The sequence below is a fragment of the Mauremys mutica genome, chromosome 22, assembly GCF_020497125.1.
Source record: "Mauremys mutica isolate MM-2020 ecotype Southern chromosome 22, ASM2049712v1, whole genome shotgun sequence".
Classification (NCBI taxonomy): Eukaryota; Metazoa; Chordata; order Testudines; family Geoemydidae; genus Mauremys; species Mauremys mutica.
The window spans coordinates 13,411,095-13,432,222 of record NC_059093.1 but is presented as its reverse complement, the minus strand read 5'-3'; the positions used below and the strand labels follow the sequence as shown (position 1 = coordinate 13,432,222).

Below are 21,128 nucleotides of genomic sequence, written 5' to 3'. Positions count from 1 at the left end.
GCCATGTCATTTTGTGCAACCTCTGCTTAATGTCTCCAGATGGAATCTGCGTTGTTGATGGTCTTGTGTTTGTTCTTTTGTATACAGATCATGCACAAAACTGAGTGTCATCCCAATAACTATGTGTTTGCATAGTTTCTCTTAGTCCCCTTCAGACTGATCCACTGCAAGGAATTAATAATAATTAGCTCTTTAAAAGATGTTTAAATGAATCATCCAAAACATTAAGCTGGGTATTTAATGGGTTGTCCCTTTGCGGCCTCAGAACCTGATTCAAGTCTGTCTGGTGCACCTCTGTGTACCTGATTTTGGTAGTTTGTTAGTCTTCAGTAGCTTTAGTAGTCTGGCAGAGTGTGCACCATAACAATATATTTTAAACCTTTCTGTCTAGTGCTTTTAACAGTTCCCACTTAAGAAATACCTGATATGGAGTTGCATGCAATTTGAAAGAAACATTTTCAAGTACCTTGGGTTTGACCCGCCTTAAAACTACCTTAAATTTGGTGGTCAGTCATACAGATTCATCTAAATATCTAGTTTTCTAGTAAATTAGCATTTCTTGTAATGACTATTAACAAGTATTGTGGTGATAAGCTCCATACTAATGCCTCTAAATAAATAGTTTTTAAAAATGCAGCACTTGGTTGTTGATAAATATATTTCAACAACTACCACCACTTATGCAGGACTCCCAAACGTTCATTGTTGAAACTTTTGGGGGTAAAATCCTCAACCTATTGAAGTCAAATGGGAGTTTTGTCATTGAGCCAGGATTTCACCCTGGGTTCTGTAGCAATAATTAAAGACACACTGGCCAACATAAAACTAATTTATAAACAAAATATCCCTTATCTATGTTACTAATAACAACTACAGATATTACAAGCGGGATAATTTAAAAAATCAGTTATACTTTTACTATTTGCTTTTTACATACTTTGAATATAAATGCAAAATATTATGCATTTATTTATATTTTAAAACGTGCTCATCGAATATCTTTATGCATACTTACAGAAATAACACATTCATTAAATAACAAAATAACATACAAAAATTGTGCACATAACTCAGTTTTGGCTGAGACTAGTCTGGTCAATATCACTTAAGTTTCCAGTCAGTTTCATTTTTCTGGTTCTCATGGCACTAGCACCTTACTGCAGTGTTTGAGTTTATAATATAGTGAAAGGAGAATGTTTAAATTCAAAACTAAATGGAAAACAAACAAGCAACTGCCCCCCCTCCCAACCAACCACAAAACCAACAACAACGCTAGAGAAACATATGTACTGATTTTGTAAATCCCCTTAATTTTTCAAAATCTAAAATACAGGTTTATCACTAGTTGACAATAGTGCTTTAATTAACAAACTATCTCCAGAGCAGATCTGGTATAGTCATGATGTAATTGTACATATAGGGTAATATACAGGAAGTGCCATGCAGTATCACTCCCAGGGTCCAGCTAGTCCAGTATTCTGTCTCGAATACAATATGAGTACCAGAAGTGTCAGAGGAAGGTATAAAAATCCCACAGATGTGAGACAATCTGCCCCTCACATTAGGTCTCATCCTCATTTCTAATAATTAAAGATTGGCTTACACCCAGCTCCATTAAACCATACAAAAAGGAAACGGGATGGATCATGGAATTGGTAGCTGGGAATCAGAACCTTTCCCCCTTCTTGATCATCTATTCAAATTTGATGACTTTCTTGGTCATCAAACCTGATCAGAAGAAACTGGAGAAGGGACTCGTCGCCATCTTATAGCTGCTTTTTGGCCTGCGTGAAATGGGTCTCAGTCCAGTTCCCAGTGAACAGGTGTTTACCTCATTATTGGTCCACATTGATTGCCTCTGCTGAGACATTCATGAATATAAGGGGAGAAAAATCTGAATCAAGATGCAGTGGGCTGCTCTGAGAATGGAATTTTGCTCTGAAATTAAAGGCAAGACTGACTGCTTTTCTAAAAGTCTTTGTTCATTTCAGTTCTCAGTCACATCTTACATACTGTGCTATCAAGGAAGAGCCTTATTGGCAGTGGGTGAGGAATCTGAATGATGTAGCTATCTATAAAATCCAACAAAAGATATTACCTCCCCTATCTATGGTTTTCTTTAACTGCGGGTAGATCTTTTGTAACACTTATGTACAACCATGCAGTGTGTGGCTTCATTGTTTCAAATTCTGCAATTAATTACACTTAGAGTTGAAAAAGGAAAAGAAATATGATTTTTAAACTTCGAAGAGATAAACAGAGGAGAGTACAAAAGTCTCCAAAAGCCTGTTTATAGATCCTTATCTGGGGTAATGAGCATCGCCTCTTTGACATCGATGGAGCTAAGGCAGTTTATTCTGGATGAGGATCTGGCCATCTGTTTTGCCACTGTGATAAAGTATTTGGGTTAAATACATTAAGAAACAGTATTGGAGGAGATAGAAATTTGAATTGCATCTGTCTAGACTGTTTGACTTCCTGGTAAATCCCTGGTTTCAGAGTAGCAGCCGTGTTAGTCTGTATCCGCAAAAAGAACAGGAGTACTTGTGGCACCTTAAAGACTAACACATTTATTTCAGCATGAGCTTTCGTGAGCTGCAGCTCACTTCTTCGGATGCATAGAATGGAACACACAGACAGGAGATATTTATACATACAGAGAACATGAAAAGGTGGAAGTATGCATACCAACAGGCAGAGTCTAATCAATTGAGATGAGCTATCGTCAGCAGGAGGAAAAAAAACTTTTTGAAGTGATAATTAAGATGGCCCATAGAAGGTGTGAGGAGAACTTAACATAGGGAAATAGATTCAATTGGTGTAATGACCCAACCATTCCCAGTCTTTGTTTAGGCCACAGTTAATAGTATCTAGTTTGCATATTAATTCAAGTTCAGCAGTTTCTCTTTGGAGTCTGTTTTTGAAGTTTTTTTGTTGCAAAATTGCCACCTTCAAGTCTGTCACTGAGTGGTTAGAGAGGTTGAAGTGTTCTCCCACTGGTTTTTGAATGTTATGATTCCTGATGTCAGATTTGTGTCCATTTATTCTTTTGCGTAGAGACTGTCCGGTTTGGCCAATGTACATGGCAGAGGGGCATTGCTGGCACATGATGGCATATATCACATTGGTAGATGTGCAGGTGTACGAGCCCCTGATGGCGTGTCTGATGTGATCCCTGTAATTAACGGAAAATTATGCATTTTTTTATTTCAAAGCAGAAGTAAATTGTTATACAAACAATAGACACATGTAAACCCAAGATTATGGGACAGATTGAATCACTGTGTAAGTGCACGTAGGGAGTTACACCTGCTTTCTCTAGGACTGAATTTGGCCCAGTGTTTCTTAAGAGGATTGGTTTTAGCTGTTAGAGATGGGGACTGTGAGTCAGCACTTCTGGGTTCTGTTTCTACCCTTGTGTGACTTTGGGCAAATCACCTCACTTTTCTTTGCCTCGGTTCCTCCATCTGTAAAGGGGAGATAACAACACCTCCCAGGGACACTGTGAGGTGTAATTTCTCATATTTGCAAAGTGCCTTGAGCTCCTTGGCTAAAAAGGGGAACAAAGAGGACCCCGGGGAATTACAGACCAGTCAGCCTAACTTTGATACCTGGAAAGATACTGGAACAAATTAGTAAACAATCAGTGTCTAACCACCTGGAGGATAAGAGGGTTATAAGGAATAGCCGGCATGGATTTGTCAAGAACAAATTCCAAACCAACCTATTTTCCTTCTTTGACAGGATTACTAGGACCAGCTGTCTAGGAAGCAGTGATATATCTTGATTTTTAGTAAGGCTTTTGACACAGTCCCACCTAGCATTCTCATAAGCAAACTAGGGGAATGTGGTCTATATGAAGTGACTAGAAGGTGGGTGCACAACTGGTTAAAAGAGCATACTCAAAGAGTGGTTATCAATGGTTCGCTGATCAATGGGTATCAGAGGGTGCGTCTGATTTGGTCTCTCAGGGGAGAGTCCTGGGTCTGGTACTGTTCAATATTTTCATTAATGACTTGGATAATGGAGTGGAGAGTATCTTATAAAATTTGCGGATGACACCGAGCTGGGAGGGGTTGCAAGCACTTTGGAGGGCAGGATCAGAATTCAAAATGATCGTGACAAATTGCAGAAATTGATCTGAAATCAACAAGATGATGAAATTCAGTAAAAACAAGTGCAGAGTACTTCACTTAGAAAGGAAAAATCAAATGCATAATGACAAAATGGGGAAAAACTGGCTAGGTGGTAGTACTGCTGAATCTGGGGGTTATAGTGCATCACAAATTGAATATGAATCAACAACGTGATGCAGTTGCAAAAAAGGCTATTATCATTCTGGGGTGTGTTTTAGGAGCGTTGCATGTAAGGCACTGGAGGTAATTCTCCTGCTCTACTCGGCACTGGTGAGGCCTCCCCTGAAGCATTGTGTCCAGCTCTGAGTGCAAAACTAGGAAAGATGTGGACAAATTGGAGAGAGTCTAGAGGACAGCAACAAAAAATGATAAAAGGTTTAGAAAAGCTGACCTCTGAGGAAAGTTAAAAAAAACGGGGCATGTTTAGTCTTGAGAAAAGAAGACTGAGGGAGGACCTCATAACAGTCTTCAAATATGTTAAGGGCTGTTATAAAGAGAACGGTGATCAATTGTTTTCTCCATGCCTACTGAAGGTAGGACAAGAGGTAATGGGCTTAATCTGCAGCAAGGGAGATTTAGGTTAGATTTAGGAACAACTTTCTAACTACAAGGGTAGTTAAGCTCTGGAATAAGGTTCCAAGGAAGGCTGTGGAATCCCCAGCACTTGAGGATTTTAAGGACAGTTTGGGCAAATACCTGACAGGGATGGTCTAGGGTTATTTGGTCCCTGGGGGCTGGACTTGATGACATGTAGGGGGCTGGACTTGATGACGTGATGACAACAGACGTGTTGGCGCATAAGGTGCCACAGGACTCTTTGTCACTTTTTGCAGTATAAGAGTGACTCCCAACTCCAGTGAAGTCCATTATAAGGCACTCGAGAGTTCAGCTAAATTAATCACTGGTGTCGCTGAACATTCCAAAATCCTCTAATTGTGACAAGAAATTTTCCCTTGCCATGGGATGGTGTCTGAGATTACATGGGAAAAGGGAAGTGTGTATAGTGTGTGTATAGTGTTTTGTAGTTTTCTATAAACAGTTGCTGTTACATTTTGCTTTTACTGGAAAGAGTGGACGGTTTCCTCCTTTACAGTTTAGACAGTGGAGAAAACCATTCAGATTCTCTTCATGTGTCTGTAGCCCAGTACTCCAGAATAACTTCCGAGGTACCTTCTAATTCTGACAGAGCAGCTTTGAACCCTGCTTCATCAGTATCTGCTGGTTGACACTGACTCAAGGGTAGCAGCGCATGCCAGCCAAGAAGTCCCATAAATAAAGGCGAGTGGAGATGGTTTTAACCAGGGAATTTTGTTCTCTGTTTACTCTAAAGCATGCTAATAACAAGCATGTTCAAACACAGTAACTAGCAGCATTCTAGCCTTGTTTCCCTGACTAGCATGGATGTGGATTTAAAAAAAAACAAAAATCAGAGAAGCTGAGTGGAAAGGAGACAACAGTAAACACTGGAAGGGAGATCCTGTCTTGAAGGAGTGTAAAAATTCCTTAGATTTCAATAGCACTGCGAGAGAAATTGCTGAAGCCCCAGGCCATTTCAGTCTTCTGCACTGTAATATGGGATTTCATATTTGTCAGTGTAGTCTGCTCCCATATGCACTTCCACCCAGCATAAAAAGTCCTCAACCACTACTGAAATGCAGGCCCACTGGGCAACCAACTATTTCCACAGGTTGCTAGTCCAGCTGTGACTGCTCCTACAGCAGACAGAGCAGCGATCAGGAGCTGAGCAAGGCTACGCTGGATTTGTCTAATCTAGAAGGCAGGAGAAGGAAAGAAACAGCAGTTGTTAAATGTTATAGGAAAACTAGATCAAAGGAAAACAGACACTGAAAGAGGAGGTGAGAGAGAGAGAAGAAAACATACAATAGAAAGAAAGAGAGAACAAAAGAAAGAAAAATGGAGTGAAGGAAAAGGGAAAGAGAAGGAAGAATGATAGCAGGAGATACATAGTAAGTTAATTTAAAAATATATATTTAATAGAGTTTAATGTCTAAACATTGTAATGAATAAAAATGCAATTAATGCTTGATTAGATATATCAAATACCTTTGTTTGGCCCACAAAATTCTACCAAAGCTCTTATCAGAACTCTGTATGTGTTTCTCTGTGAGTGTGTTCACTTCTCTATTTCACTCACAAGCACACACACAGTGTGCGTTTAAGGGTAGAATTGTGTGGGTTCACCACAAGATATTACTTGTTTCTCTTGAAGCTGCCTATCTGGCCCTGCTGTAATGCTTTTGAAACACCCATTCCTCTTTTTTAATAATACTGTGAAGGTTTAGGTTAGCACAGAGATCCACTTGATCCAGCCTTATTAGTTTGGGGCCATGCTAAACCACTGCTGCAGATCTCTCTGATTCTCCTTGATGCAGAAACCAACCACCCCCCCCCCCGAAAGCTGCAGATTCCCAGAGGCTCTGCTAACAGACAATGCGTATGAGTAATTGGGAGATGCCTCAATGTGGTGGCTAATCTACAAATATAAATACACAGAGCCTTGTCCTGAGAAATCAGCTAGATGCCCAACACCTGGAGAGGGAAGAGTGAGTTTATGTTACAGAAAAACTATGTGTCAAAATGTGTTTAGAGCAGGGCACAGGGACTCAGGGCTCCTGAGTTCTATTCCTGGCTCTGCTACTATCTCACTGTGTGACCTTAGGCAAGTCTTGTAACCGCTCTCTGCCTCAGTTTCTCCATCTGTAGACTGGAGATAATACATTTTTACCTCAAAGGGGTCTTTTGAGATTTAACTGCTCAATATCTTGGCTCACTTAAATTTGATAATACTTGTATGTAAAGTTTGTATGTGATAATAAACACTGATGTTCTTTCTTGGGTGTGTCTTTCAGAATGCTGCTCTTCAGCATCTGTTCATCCGAAAGTCCTTCCGTCCGTTCAAATGCCTGCAGTGTGGGAAGGCGTTCCGGGAGAAGGACAAGCTGGATCAGCACCTGCGATTCCATGGGCGGGAGGGGAACTGCCCTCTGACCTGCGACATCTGCAATAAGGGTTTTATCAACAGCGGTGCCCTGGAGAGTCACATGAAGTTCCACTTGGACCAGAAAACATATTCCTGTATTTTCTGTCCTGAGTCTTTTGACCGCTTGGACCTGCTCAAAGATCACGTGGCAATCCACGTCAATGATGGCTATTTCACCTGCCCCACCTGTAAAAAGCGCTTTCCTGATTTTATCCAGGTGAGTGCCGTGCTGACCACAAGCAGTGGCTTCCAGGTCTGTGGCACGTGTAATGCTTCTCAGTACTGTTTCCATTCAGGCCAGCTTATGCTGTAAGTCTGTATGCTCTTACAAGCTAAGAAGGATCAGTTTGTGGATGGGAAAACTGACAGCATTGCAGGAAGTGGTAACGTTCATTTTGTAGATGGCACTTTTCCCTCTTGGTCAGTAGTGACCCAATACCCCAGCATGGGGTAGTGTGGTTGGTGCAGTCTTTTGGACAACATGAAACAGCATTCTTGATCGTACATGGTTGTTTGAGATGCATGGCACGGCAGGTTTTTCCCTCTTCCTGGATGCAGTAGACATCAGAATGTACTCTTGACCCTAACTGCTAAACTTACATATTAAAATGCATTATATATTTAAAATCCCATGGCTTTTTTCTGCAAGAGTAATGCTGTTGACTCCAGGGCAGTAATTCCAGAGCATTTCAGTATGTTCTGCTTCCATTCATTTCTCCTGTAGTGGAGTATATTCCTCTTCATTTCCACATTCCGTACAAGCAGCTGCGTTTGAGTGGTGGGTGATGCAACTCCTTTGTGCAATTTGTGGGGTCCTTCAAGATGAAAGACATTGCAGAAATTTTAGAGTACTGTTTTCTTGCTCGGTGAGAAAAATGTAAACCTACCTTACATACATTCATTACACTTAACATGAATAAAGAAGATGACATACATCTCACTAAGGTACCAGGACCTGAGACTAAACACGGAAATCCAGTTTCAAGTCAAGTGATAAATCCAGGAACTGATAGGCATTATCCAAAAGTTCAAAGAAGAAAAGATGTGGGGGGATTATTAATACAACCCTCCACCCCAAAATAATCCAGCCTCTTTTAACATGGAGCAGAAAAAAAAATAAGCTAGTTACCTAAGCTATGACCATCTCCCCCATCAATTTTCCAGTTAAACTGATCTAGTAAGGGAAAAGTTCCCAAATTCTTTCCACTTTTTCATATGCTGCTGTATGAATAATTAGGTCCAGTCATTCCTGGAATTAATAATCAGAAATCATGGTGCACTTCTCTGAGTAATTATTGTTGAGCAGATATAGATACCAAGTGGCTCCATGGTGCAGGAGGAAAATAAGAATTGCGTCAAAGATCCTGTTCTTTTCAGTGCTGGGATTTGGAATTCCAAGCCTTACTAGCTGTTTTATTAAAGATCTTGCTGTGCACCTGATGAGGCAGAGGACATTCCTAAAACATGCAAAGGAAACTGCATGCAGGAAGGTGTTCAAAATGAATCGCTCCCTACGTTCCATGCATTCTGTAACTGCCACCTAATTCTTTCTGATCAAAAGGAATTAATCTGTGTTCTCAGATTTCCTTCAAATGAAAGAAAGAGAGGGAATGAGCATCAGCTAACTGTGTAACTCGAAGATGTTGGTCTAGTAAAACCATTGCCACTACATCAACCATCCTTTTTTATTGTCTTTAAAATACCCAATCATGCAATTGCAGGTGCCTTCGAGAATCATTCCTAGGGAGATCAGAGTGTCCATGCAGATCTGTAACAAAGATTATGAGGATTCATTCATTATGCTGTTAGCATCTGTTAAGCTATTATCAGGACCCAAGTATTCTGATAAACCACGTCTTTCACGCTGAAGAATTGAGGTTTCCCTAGGACAGACTAGAGAACTCTTAAAAACTCTTTGGGCACATCTCCACATCTCCCAGATGTGCAAGAGAATAGGATTCCAGAGCACCACTAGGGAACTGCTTTGTCTAATGTTTTCTTGGAAACTGTTATTCAAGGCTGTTCAGTTTCTTGTGCTGATGGATTCTATCCAAAGAACAGAGCTTCAGTAGTAACCAAGTCTCCCCCTAGTGTTGCTAAGAGCTGCTGTGACAGTTCCGTGGTCTGTTTGCTCCATATCTTGAGTGCCCTGAGTTTTCTCTGTGGTCTTCACTGCCAGGTGAAGAAGCATGTGCGCAGCTTCCATTCGGAAAAGATTTACCAGTGTACGGAATGCGACAAGGCTTTCTGCCGTCCCGACAAGCTGCGGCTCCACATGCTGCGACACTCGGACCGCAAGGACTTCCTGTGCTCCACCTGTGGCAAGCAGTTCAAGGTAACGAATCTAATGGGCTGTGGTGTTCCCAAAGCGATACCGGAATAGCATTTTCTCCCTCCTTTGTCAGCAAGATTGTCCTCCCAGAAACAGAAGCAATCAGCATCAATAGACATGCTAGGTTTGCATGCAGATTGCATGCACTGTTCCATGCAGTGTGTGTGCTGCAGCATATGTTTTTGAATTACTCTCTCTAGCCTGAGCAAACAATTCAGCTCTTGCTTATAATAAGCTTGTTAACACCAACGGGCAGGTCCATTCTTCCATCCACTTGTAGAGTCAATTTGTTGGATAGCGTTCCTGCAAAGTGCCACCAACATTGTGCTTCCCATTACTTGGTTTAGGAAATCTTTTTTACTGAGATCAATGGACTAATATCCCAGACAAGCCACGAGAAATAAGTTATAAGTGGCTATGGAGATCTGATCCTAACATTACAACTCTAAGTACAGAATAGAGGGAATTAAACTGCTGTAGAGATTTTTAAAGGGACAGTATGAAACTGAACTGGACTGAAGGGGAGCAAAAATCTAATAAACACGTGTGAGAGTTTTCTGGTAAGATCCACACTACAATAATGTTGTAAGTTTGGTCACCACAGCATGAAACTATAAGATGCTTCAGCCTCTGAAAAGTTACGAAGAGTAGCAAAATGTGATCACAGCATCAAACTAGAAGGACAAATGAAACAATGGCATTCATGCTGCCTAGGGAAAGGGTTATTTAGAGGAAAAGTGACAGAAATACTCTGTTTATGGGGGGAAGTATTGTGCAATGGGCTCTGCCCAAGAGTTGGGACTCCAGACTTCCATTACCAGCTGTGATCTTGGCTTATTGTGCGGCGTTGGGCAGGTCACTTTAATCTCTCTAGGCCTCAGTTTCCCCATCTGTAAAATGGGTGTAATAATATAGAACCTATGATGCCTCAGAAGGATAACAATGCCTGTAAAACATTTTGAGATGACAGCTGCTGCAAAAGTGCAAAATGTTACTACGTTGTTATAATTATAAAGCCTTTCACAGCATGGATAACATCAGCCCTAGTAGCTATTGTTACCATAATGCAGAGTGCAGGACAGAGGTGCATAAATGGAAAGGGTTGGGTGGAAAAAATGTACCACAACAGTGGGCCACCGAGTGAGATCATTTTGAAGTAGGATTCCCACTGAAGTCAGGAAGATAACTAAAGATGGATGCATGTGCATCTTTGCATTGAACAGAGCGAACTGCAGCTGCCCTCTGTTTTTTTCCCCTTATGTTTGGCATGTGTTTGTGAAAAATGCCATAATTCAGGCCTGAGACCTCTACCCAGATATAGCCAGTGGAGGTGCACGCCTCGTCTCTGCCTTTGAGGGACTTTTTCTAGAGGTTGGGGGCGGGCTTGGCCTCTGCAGCTTTGTCAGCAGTTGGGCTCTGCCATCAAGGGTTACATTTCGTGCCAACTTGTAGTCATGGGAACGCTTTGCCACTGGGAACTAGACTGAGACCCACCAGCTCATCTCTCAGAGACCGATGAATTAGCATTAGCCAGGTAACAGCTTTCAGTGCCTGCCAGCCATAAACTTAGAAATGAAAGGTTCTGTAGCTTCTTACTGATCCAGTTCTCCAGTCAGCTTCTTTAATAATGAAGGTGCAGCCCACAGAAGCAAAAGTTCCCAGCATACCATGCTCCATCCATATCGTAGCAGCCTGCTCCACATTGGAGATGACAGTTCCAAGAATGGACCTATCTGTGGTATGCATTTTGGCCACCCCTTTAACAAACAAATGCTGTAAAATTGTTTTTTTTTCCTCTCTGACTGTTGTCCTAAACAGAGGAAAGACAAGCTCCGGGAGCACATGCAAAGGATGCATAATCCAGAAAGAGAAGCTAAGAAAGCTGATCGAATCAGCCGCTCCAAAACCTTCAAGCCTCGGATAGCTTCCACCGACTACGAGAGCTTCATGTTCAAATGCCGACTGTGCATGATGGGCTTCCGGAGGAGAGGCATGTTGGTTAGTGTCCTGATGCTCTTGAGATCTCTGCCAATGAACTTTTGTCAATTAGGAATGATTTACTACATAAGATAGCTTTGTATTTAGCCTTAGTGAATAGTAAAGAAATGCCTGTAGATTTCAAGTGATTAGAACAGAAGAATGCTGAGAAAGAACTGCAGGAATTGCAGTTCTTACAAAGGGTCCTCTTTTTGTTTCTTTCCTTTCTTTTTTAGCTGTCCCCATGGTATATAAGCATTGTGATGCATAATACAGCCATCATAGTGCTGTCTGGGCACCAAGTTTGAGATGAGTAACACAATTGCATAGTCCAGATGGGACAGGGAGGCTCCACCACTCAGTTTCCAGATGTTCCTCTATTATTTACTAGGAAGTTTGTTTTGTTCCTCTGTCCCCACTATTGTTTCTCTCTCTTTTCTCTTTTTTTTTGCTCCTTCCTGTGAGGGACCTCACCAGCCTTTGCCACTGAGGGAAAGCTTGTGCAAACACATCTGTATTGCACACCACAGGGGCTCAGGGTGGTTGTGATCTCTGCTAATAAAGAGTTACACAGGCTTCTGATGATAACACCTTGTTCCCAGCCCTGGAGCGTTTGACTCTCTTTTCATCTTATGTGGACCAGGCATGCACATTCTAGTATCTGCCCCACAAGAAATAAAATGCCACTTCAGGAAACCGTCCCTGTGAGATTAGTGGGGAAGGATGTTCAGTGCATTGGGAACCTTGTTACACACACAAACTGTAGTGCTGCCTGGAGCCAGCAAATTCTGGAGTAATGCGAAAAATCAGTCTGAATCAGACCCCCGCCTGGGTTTTCCATGGCACTGGCTCAAACAAAATTAAACTAGTGTGTATCAGGAACATTCACCAAAGGAAATTTGTGTGAGTATATTGTTGCTTTTTCCAATAGCAAGTCTGTCAGCCACAGAAACTGAAAATGGGATGCAGGGTGACTAGGTTCACCTTCAGTAACTGACCACAATGGATGTGAACCCCAGTGCCATCAGATGGGCGGGGGGCTGCTGGTTAGCAACGTTTTGGTGGGGCACTGCACTGGCGAATCCATACTCCCTGTGACCTAGAGAAGAATCCATTGTTTAGCTTCCAGCTGTAGCATATTCTCTTATTCTGATTTGTTTCTTTCTCTTAGGTGAATCATTTATCAAAGCGACATCCAGACATGAAAATAGAGGAGGTGCCAGAGCTAACATTGCCCATCATCAAACCCAACAGAGATTACTTCTGTCAGTACTGTGATAAGGTATGTAAGGAAGTCACCAATCAAAGCAACAAGGAGTCCAGTGGCACTATAAAGACTAACAAATTTATTTGGGCATAAGCTTTCGTGGGTAAAAAACCCACTTCTTCAGATGCGTGGAGTGAAAATTACAGATACAGGCATAAATATACTGGCACCTGAAGAGAAGGGAGTTATCTTACAAGTGCAGAACCAGTGTCGACAAGGCCAATTCAGTCAGGATGGATGTGGTCCTCTCCCAATAATTGAAGAAGAGCTGTCAATACCAAGAGAGGGAAAATTGCTTTTGTAGTGGGCCAGCCACTCCCAGTCCCTATTCAAGCCCAAATTAATGGTGTTAAGTTTGCAAATGAATTGTAGCTCTGCAGTTTCTAATTGGGGGGGTTGCACACTTCGTAGCTTCTGTGGGCTCAGCTTGTTTCACACACCACAAGCGCCTTGCACTGTTGGAGCCCACGTGACTAAAGGTCTGGTTTTCAGAGGTGCCACGAACCCGCAGTTTCTTTTGATTTCAGCTGGAGCTGTGGGTGCTCAGCACTTGTAAAAGGGAATTAGGCACCTATTTACCTTGAAGGATCTGGACCTAAGACCTTTTATTATGAGCTCTCCACTTCTTAGCCACATTCCAGTGATTCCCAGTGTTCTGTGTAGCCTGCAGCTTCTTCTTCTTTACCTTTGGGTGCCTGCTTTTTCTGAGTATGACCCACTCATTGACCTCTGTTTCTGATATGGACTTTTATTTATTCCATAATGCGATTCACTGATGCCTCCTATCTGTGGTTTAGAAGAGCATCCCGCTCCTTGCTGAATGTTTCTTTAGTTTTGTTTAGCTTGCTTCCTTTTTAGATTATTATAAAAAGTTACTTTGTTGTTTTTCTCTAACTAGACTTAAAACAGACTTGCTGATCCCTTATAGTTATTAAAGACCCAGTGATGCTTGAGCAAGAGTAGAGATGTTAATCCTAGTAGCCTAGGCAAATTCCAATTCCGGTGATTACATTCTGCCTCCCATGACATTTCCCCTTTGAATGTCAGTTGAATAGGGGTTTCCTCCTCAATTCCTGACCTAAGTAGTTGTGTAGTGCTGGGTTTCTGTGCAGTGTCAAGTAGTTATTACATGCCATCCTGGAGATAGTTGTCTCACTAGCTGGTAAAGTGATGTGTGTGTGTGTGTGTGTGTGAGAGAGAGAGAGAGAGAGAGAAACAACTATCATATAAAATTGTTGTACAAATCCCTGTTAAAAGAGGCATGTGGGAATGTCTCAACAAGGCTTATGTTGAGACATTCCCACAGATCACTTCTACATATGAATCTTTGCACTTTACTCTTGATCCTCTAGAGGTTCTGTATTTCTGGATGGAGACACACAAACTCTATCTGTTTGGGGCACTGCCTTTGGTGTTCGGCTGCTTTCATTCAAAATTGTTGACCCACAGGTGTACAAGAGTGCCAGCAAACGCAAAGCCCATATTCTGAAGAACCATCCCGGTGCTGAGCTACCGCCGAGTATCCGGAAACTGCGCCCAGCGGGACCGGGAGAGCCAGACCCCATGCTGAGTACTCACACCCAGCTCACGGGCACAATAGCCACTCCACCAGTCTGTTGTCCTCACTGTTCCAAACAGTACAGCAGTAAGGTACTGTGAGTGTCTCCTTGCCTCAGAACAGAGCCCCTCCCTAGTGACGTTGTTCCACCACAGCTCTTGCGTTGGTCAGTCGAGGGGTTCAGCCCTTTCATCGTGAATCAGACAACAGATTTCAAGCTAACAGAGTACTAACAATGTGAACACAGTTTACTTGATTTACAAAGAAAGGAAGTGTTTAGTGGTTAGATTAGGGAACTGGTTGTCAGGATTCCTGGGTTCTATTCCAAGCTCTGTCATTGATTTGCTGTGTGATGTTGGGTAAGTTGCTTTATCTGCCTGGGTGTCAGGGCTTGTCTATATGTGGAAATTGACCAGAATAGCTATTGTGAAATAAGCTCTTATAGAATACATTCCCATGTAGACCTTCTTATTACAGAATAAAAGTGTTTACACAGCGTGTCATTCCAGAATAGTCATAGCACTTTAAATTCAGACCCTATCATATTCCAGAAAAACATCCCTTAGCCAAAGGAGATAATACTTATCCCACTCCTGGGTACATGAGTTTAAAAGAGTTTTTTTTTTCCTTTTCCAGCATTGAGTCCTGATGAATTCCTGGTTTTCTAGGAGCAGGCCTCGCATGGTACAAGCAGAGCTTTTGCTCACAGTATTTCCTGCTTTTTAAACACTGGCAGCCAGATTTTCCAAAGTGGGCTCTCATTTTGCATGCCTCCATTTTTGGACGGTCACTTGAGACATTTTGGGCCTGACTTTCAGAGCTGCTGAGCATTCACAGCCCCACTTGAAGACAATGGTTGTTGCAGGTGCTGAGCACCTGTGCACAACGTGTCCCAGGTTGGACACCCAAACTCTGAGGTACCCAAAATCTGGGCCACTTCTGTGAATTTTGTCGATAGGTTTTTCACAACTCTCCCCTTAGGTTTCTTTTGGTGGGTCTTTTTTTATGAGATGGGTAGTAAAGAGAGGAAGGACAGAGTCAGAGACAGAAGAGACTTTCTGCTCTCTTCTGAACGAGTACTCAAAACATTTGACTGTGTGGGAGAGATTGGTCCATGGGGCCATGAAATTTGAGAGGCAAAAGCTCATTGTCAGGCAAGTCTAATTAATATGGACTCCATGGTCTTTGTGTTTTCTCACTGGTGACCTGAGCTTTGAGTGGTCTGAGGAATCTCGCTGGCCATCTCCCTAACCCTCTTCTCTGCACCCCACAGACCAAGATGGTACAACACATTCGCAAGAAGCACCCTGAGTTTGCTCAGCTCCCTAACACAATACACACGCCCTTGGCAGCAGCTGTCATCAGTTCCACCCCTGCAGTTTTAACCACTGACAGCACTACCGGAGAGACCGTCGTGGTAAGAATGCAAAGGATGGTAAATCAGGCCATCTGAGTGAAACAGTCAGATGTCCTAGATTATAATTACTATTAGCATTTGCTTGGCTTCCACCACTTTGGTATTACAAGGCTTATGTTGAGACATTCCCACAGATCACTTCTACAGATGAATCTTTGCACTTTACTGTTGTTCCTCTAGAGGTTCTGTATTTCCCTGTTGGAAGATCTAAAGATTTGCCCACTAGCCTTACCCCATCCTGTCCTGTCCTCACTCCCCATATGTTATGGACGCCAGATAGTATTTAAAAAAAAACACCTAAGTGATTTAGGAGCACAAATTCCAGCAAAAGTCAATGGCACTTGTGCTCCTAAATCACATTAGAACCTTGGAAAATCTCATGTTCCATCCTAATGGCCGAGGACTGGATTAAACTCCCTTTAGTGCTAGTCAAAGCCACCCCTTAATCATTTGGGTGGGGTGTTATTTGAGTGATCTGAGCTCCCTCCATCACCACTGGTGAAGCGTGCTGCCTCCACAACACTCCCAACTCCCAAGGCAGCGATTGGCAGAGACCAGAACATTGTTCTTGTCTCCCCTGAATGGCAAAGGACCAACCTCCTGCAAAATTTAAAAAATGTCATCCACACTTTAAACTTTATTTCAAGACTGTTCACTGAAACTGTAAGTAACCGTGACCAGAATGTGCTTGAGAGGGCAAACTCGTCCATAATTATTATTATTTATATTACCATAGCACTTAGGGGCCATAGTCAGAGACCAGAACCTTATTGTGATAGGCACAGTACTAACAGAAAATGTCCCTGATACTTCTGGCTCGATACATTGGATTAACCAAGTGTTAATTGTTTCTTCATGTTTGGTAAATACAATAGCACAGAGCAGCACTACTTCACTTAGATAGGTAGGATAGCTGGCATATATTTGGAGAAAAGATTATTCAACCTGGAAACACAGACCAAGCTCCTGGAAGGACAAAATTTCTGCTTCTATAAAGAATAATTCTGAGCTTGTGGATACAATCTTTTGTTTATTTATTTATTGTTTATTCTATTATGATAACACCTAAGAATACCAAACAGGATCTGGGCCTGTTGTGCTCAATCTGTATAAACACAAAGCAAAGAGCAGTTTTCAGCTTCATTACAATGTCACATTCTAGTATTTGAGCATTTAAATCTGCATTAAGATGTGTAAATTGTGCACTTATGTGCCTAACTGAAGTGCCCATATGCTGGAATAGGACTTTCTAGATAGAGCTCTTGATGCACACCTGCAAGGAGCAGAACTTCCTCTTTATTTTTGTGTCACCTGAAAATACTATTGTAGAAATCATTTTCTGGTTGACAGGGCTCGTACAGGCAGAGAAAAATGAACGGCCACTTTGCATCCTGCTCTTTGGGGGAATATGAATCCCAGGCAAGATCTGTAACTCATGCAGCTTCTTCAGCTGCTTCTTCAGCAGCTGGACCAGATGGGGAATAAACTCATCTCTGGCTGCCAAGGACCCTGTCTTGCTTGGCAGTCCTGTAGATCATAAGGATGGCACTTACCATTCAGTCCAGTTATACCAACAGGAAGGTTTTCAGAATGTTCCAAAGACGAACGGTTACATTTCCCAGCTGCGAATCCAGATCACTTTTGGCTTGTAAATGAAGATGGTAACAGTGTGATGTTGGCATGTGGGGTTTCTCTGCACATGGCTGAGTGAGGCTAAGGCTGAATTAAGTGGGGCACTGAGGATCGCCAAACATAGGTCCTGTAGCTGGGACTGGCTGGAACTAAGTTTGGAACCCACTAGCATAGGTAGCAAGAGTCAGTGTAGAGCTTCAGCCTTTGATTTCTGAGCCAGAGGCTGTTTAGTTTCTGCACACGTGATCAGCATTACTTGATCTAAAGCAGAATGGGCACAATGCCAATCACAGAGGCACTCTCCACAGTGCCAGGCAGCATGAGGAATCTTGACCACCACTTTGGAAGTTTTTGAATTCCGCTGCTTCCCTTCCATACAGAGGGAAGAATGAAACTATTAGGTCCCTCAGCCTATTGCAAGGTAACAATTAAATCCCTGCACTCCAACAGCTAGGGAAGAGAGAAGGGAGATGGAATCTTTGTTCCCAGGAGCCAGGGGTGGAAAAGTGTAGAGATGTGATGACAATCTTGTGAAACTACATCTGTACACAATAGCAAGACTACTGGCAAACACTAAATGGATTAAAAACTGGCTAACTGATAGGTCTGTAAATGAAGAATTGTCATCGGTCAGGTCTGTTTCCAGTGGTGTTCTTGGCCCTACACTATTTAACATCTTTATCAATGACCTGAAAAAAAACATAAAAGTTTGCAGATGACACTAAAATTGAAGCAGTGGTAAATAATGAAGAGGACAGGTTAATGTTTCAGTGTGACCTAGATGCTTGGTAAACTGGGCACAAGCAAACAATATGTGTTTTAATTTGGCTAAGTGTAAATGTATACATCTGGGAACAAAGAATATAGCGCAGGCCGTTTTAACGGGATGGGGGACTCTGTCCTGGGAAGCAGTGCCTCTAAAAGATTTGAGGGATAAATTAGCTGAACATGAGCTCCCAATGTGACTCTGTGGCCAAAAGAGCTAATGCGATCCTGGGATGCATAAACAGGGGACTCTCAAATAGGAGTAGAGACATTATTTTGCCTCTGTATTTGGCACTGATGTGACTGCTGCTGGAATCCTTTGTCTGGTTCTGGTGCCCACAGTTGAAGAAGAATGTTGATAAATTGGAGAGGGTTCAGAGGAGAGCCAAGAGAATGTTTAAAGGACTCGGAAATATGCATTATAATGATAGACTCCAAGAGCTCGTATGCAGCGTTGTTGTAGCCGTGTTGGTCCCAAGATATTAGAGAGAGACAAGGTGGGTGAGGTGATATCTTTAATTGGACACTTCTGTTGCTCAGAGAGACAAGCTTTCGAGTTACACAGAGCTCTTCTTCAGCTCTGTATAAGCTTGAAAGCTTGTCTCTCTCACCAACAGAAGTTGGCCCAATAAAAGATATTACCTCACCCACCTTGTCTCTCAAAGATTTCTATTTAGCTTAACAAAGAGAAGGTTAAGGCGTGACTTGATCACAGTCTGTAAGTAGCTGCATGGGGAACAATATTTAATAACGGGCTGTTCAATCTAGCGGGGAAAGGCATAACACAATCCAGTGGCTGGAGGTTGAAGCTAGACAAATTCAGAGTGGAAATAAGGCATAAACAGTGAGAATAATTAACCGTTTGAACAATTTATCAAGGGTCATGGTGGATTCTCCATCATGGGAAATTTTTGAATCAGCACTGGATGTTTTTCTAAGAATTATTCTGGGGCAGGTCTCTGGCCTGTGTTAGATGGGAGTTCAGACTAGATGATCCCAGTGCTCCCTTCTGGCCTTAGACTCTATGAAGCTATGAACTGTTCTCTCACATTTACTCACCCTCATGACACGGTCGTTGCAGACCCATCACAAGATGATTATTTGGTGGTTGTCTGAAAGGTCAGTCTTTGGCAAGGTGGCAATTAAAAGCTGAGCACAGCTGCGTCGAGTAACAGGAGAGTAACTCTAAACGTGGGAGAGAATGCAGTTCCTTCCTGTATGCCTTGTCCCTGCCAGTGGTAAGGAAAGAGAGTGAGCATGAAAATATGGGTCCCCCATGATGCAGAACAGAGCATTCCCACTGGCCTGATTGCTGACAGAATCTAATTAAGTGGAGCTCCACACACTGTAAACTCTTCTAAATTACTGACTAAGCTTCAGTGATTTAGGTTAGATTAAGTACAAATGTGCAAAGTATTCAGTCCAAGAGGTAATATTGCATGATGCACTGTGTGCCTCTCTTCCTCAGACAACAGATCTGCTGACGCAAGCAATGACAGAACTGTCCCAGACCCTGACGACAGACTATCGAACCCCACAGGGAGATTATCAGCGAATCCAGTACATCCCTGTGTCACAATCCACAGCTGGCCTGCAGCAGCCCCAGCACATACAGCTGCAGGTTGTGCAAGTGGCCCAGGTAGGTAATCTACTGAGGATGTACCTTATATCTCTCCCCAAGCCGAAGCGACACCACAGGTTTGAAGAGTTTAAAAGAAATGTTGTGATGGTGAAAGGTTTTGGGTAGGTATCATCTGGAGACTGAAACTCAAGCTAAATTGCTGGTGCTGCTCCAGGGGCTGCCCCTCAGGAATTGACCAAGTGGGTGACCCACTTCTGCAGTTGAGAGGAGCAATTTGACCCCCCCCTCCCCCGAGACCTGGAGCCAAAACCTGAAAGTTTGGAAAGTGTTTTCTTTCCCCATGTATTAACTCTTAGAGTATTCATCCTCTGTGACATTCAGTAACCCCCTTAAAAATAAATATAGAGGGTAACGGGATTAGTGGAGCTGGGGAAATGGATTTCAGGCAGCTTTGCGCAACCAGAGCAGCTCCATTAAACCCTTCAGCCTCTGATTGCTTGGGTGGATCTGAAAACGTCAAACCGCTTATATTTGAGCCTGAAATGGGGAGCTGTTTCCTGTCCCTTTGTTGCTCATTTTTAGCAACGCTGCACCCCTTGTTAACGATGGCCTAAATACTGGCACCATTTGACATGAATTTATGAAGTTTTAATGATTCAGCTGCTGAGATTCTGGTTGCCTGCAGCTTTGAATTGATTTTAAAAGTTGTGATGTCTCATTAAATTACTATAATTTAGCAGAAGTTGGTGCCTCTCAGGGCTTGGCCTAACTTGCGAGTTACAGCACAATAAAGGAGCCCCGGGCACCCTAGCTCACTACCCGTCCTCACTGGCAAGGCACGTCGAGTGCTCTGACTCCACGGCTACAGCGCTGCTGGTACTCCACCTCGGCAAGTGGAATAACGTTGCCCCGCGGCGCCAGTGTGAACAAGGTGTTGGGTTACTGCGCTCTGATCAGCCTCGGGAAACGTCCCATAATCCCCTTAAGTCAAGTGGCCACTCTTTTCTCATTGTTTTGAACTCGCTGTAGGAATGGGGATATGCCATTTGAAAGCTCCGTTTCTGACAGCTGGCTGCTTATCTACTCCGAGACAGATAAGTGTGCTCCAAGACAGATTAGGGTGGAATGCTGTGTGTTAGAGAGAGAGGCAAGGGGTAGGGGCGGGTCTGCTGCTGTCTGAACTTACAAGACAGCATGCTGACATGCTCTCAGCCCCCCAAAAACCCACTCTCTCTTCCCCCACATACACACAACACACTCCCTGTCACACTCCACCCAACCTCCCTCCCATTTGAAAAGCACATTGCAGTCACTTGCATGCTGGGATAGCTGCCCATAATGCACCGCTCCCAATGCCACTGCAAGTGCCTCAGATGTGGCCACGCCAGTGTGCAAGCAGCTGTCAGTGTGGACAGACTACAGCGCTTTCCCTACTGCGCTGTACGAAGGCGGGGTTAACTC

At 42.8% G+C, this 21,128-nt stretch overlaps 1 protein-coding gene across 6 annotated transcripts in view; it reads left to right on the top strand.

Annotated features, from left to right (window-relative positions):
• PRDM10 (PR/SET domain 10) overlaps positions 1 to 21,128 on the top strand; it is a 73,312-nt gene that overhangs the window by 44,740 nt on the left and 7,444 nt on the right. For 3 of the 6 annotated variants that reach the window (XM_044997189.1, XM_044997190.1, XM_044997188.1), the window contains 7 exons: positions 7,007 to 7,354; positions 9,317 to 9,472; positions 11,288 to 11,467; positions 12,618 to 12,728; positions 14,163 to 14,363; positions 15,545 to 15,688; positions 19,554 to 19,724. In XM_044997189.1, the coding sequence (XP_044853124.1) occupies positions 7,007 to 7,354; positions 9,317 to 9,472; positions 11,288 to 11,467; positions 12,618 to 12,728; positions 14,163 to 14,363; positions 15,545 to 15,688; positions 19,554 to 19,724 (1,311 nt within the window). The remainder of the gene's footprint in view (positions 1 to 7,006; positions 7,355 to 9,316; positions 9,473 to 11,287; positions 11,468 to 12,617; positions 12,729 to 14,162; positions 14,364 to 15,544; positions 15,689 to 19,553; positions 19,725 to 21,128) is intronic. The other 3 variants (XM_044997192.1, XM_044997191.1, XM_044997193.1) reach the window with 2 other exon arrangements.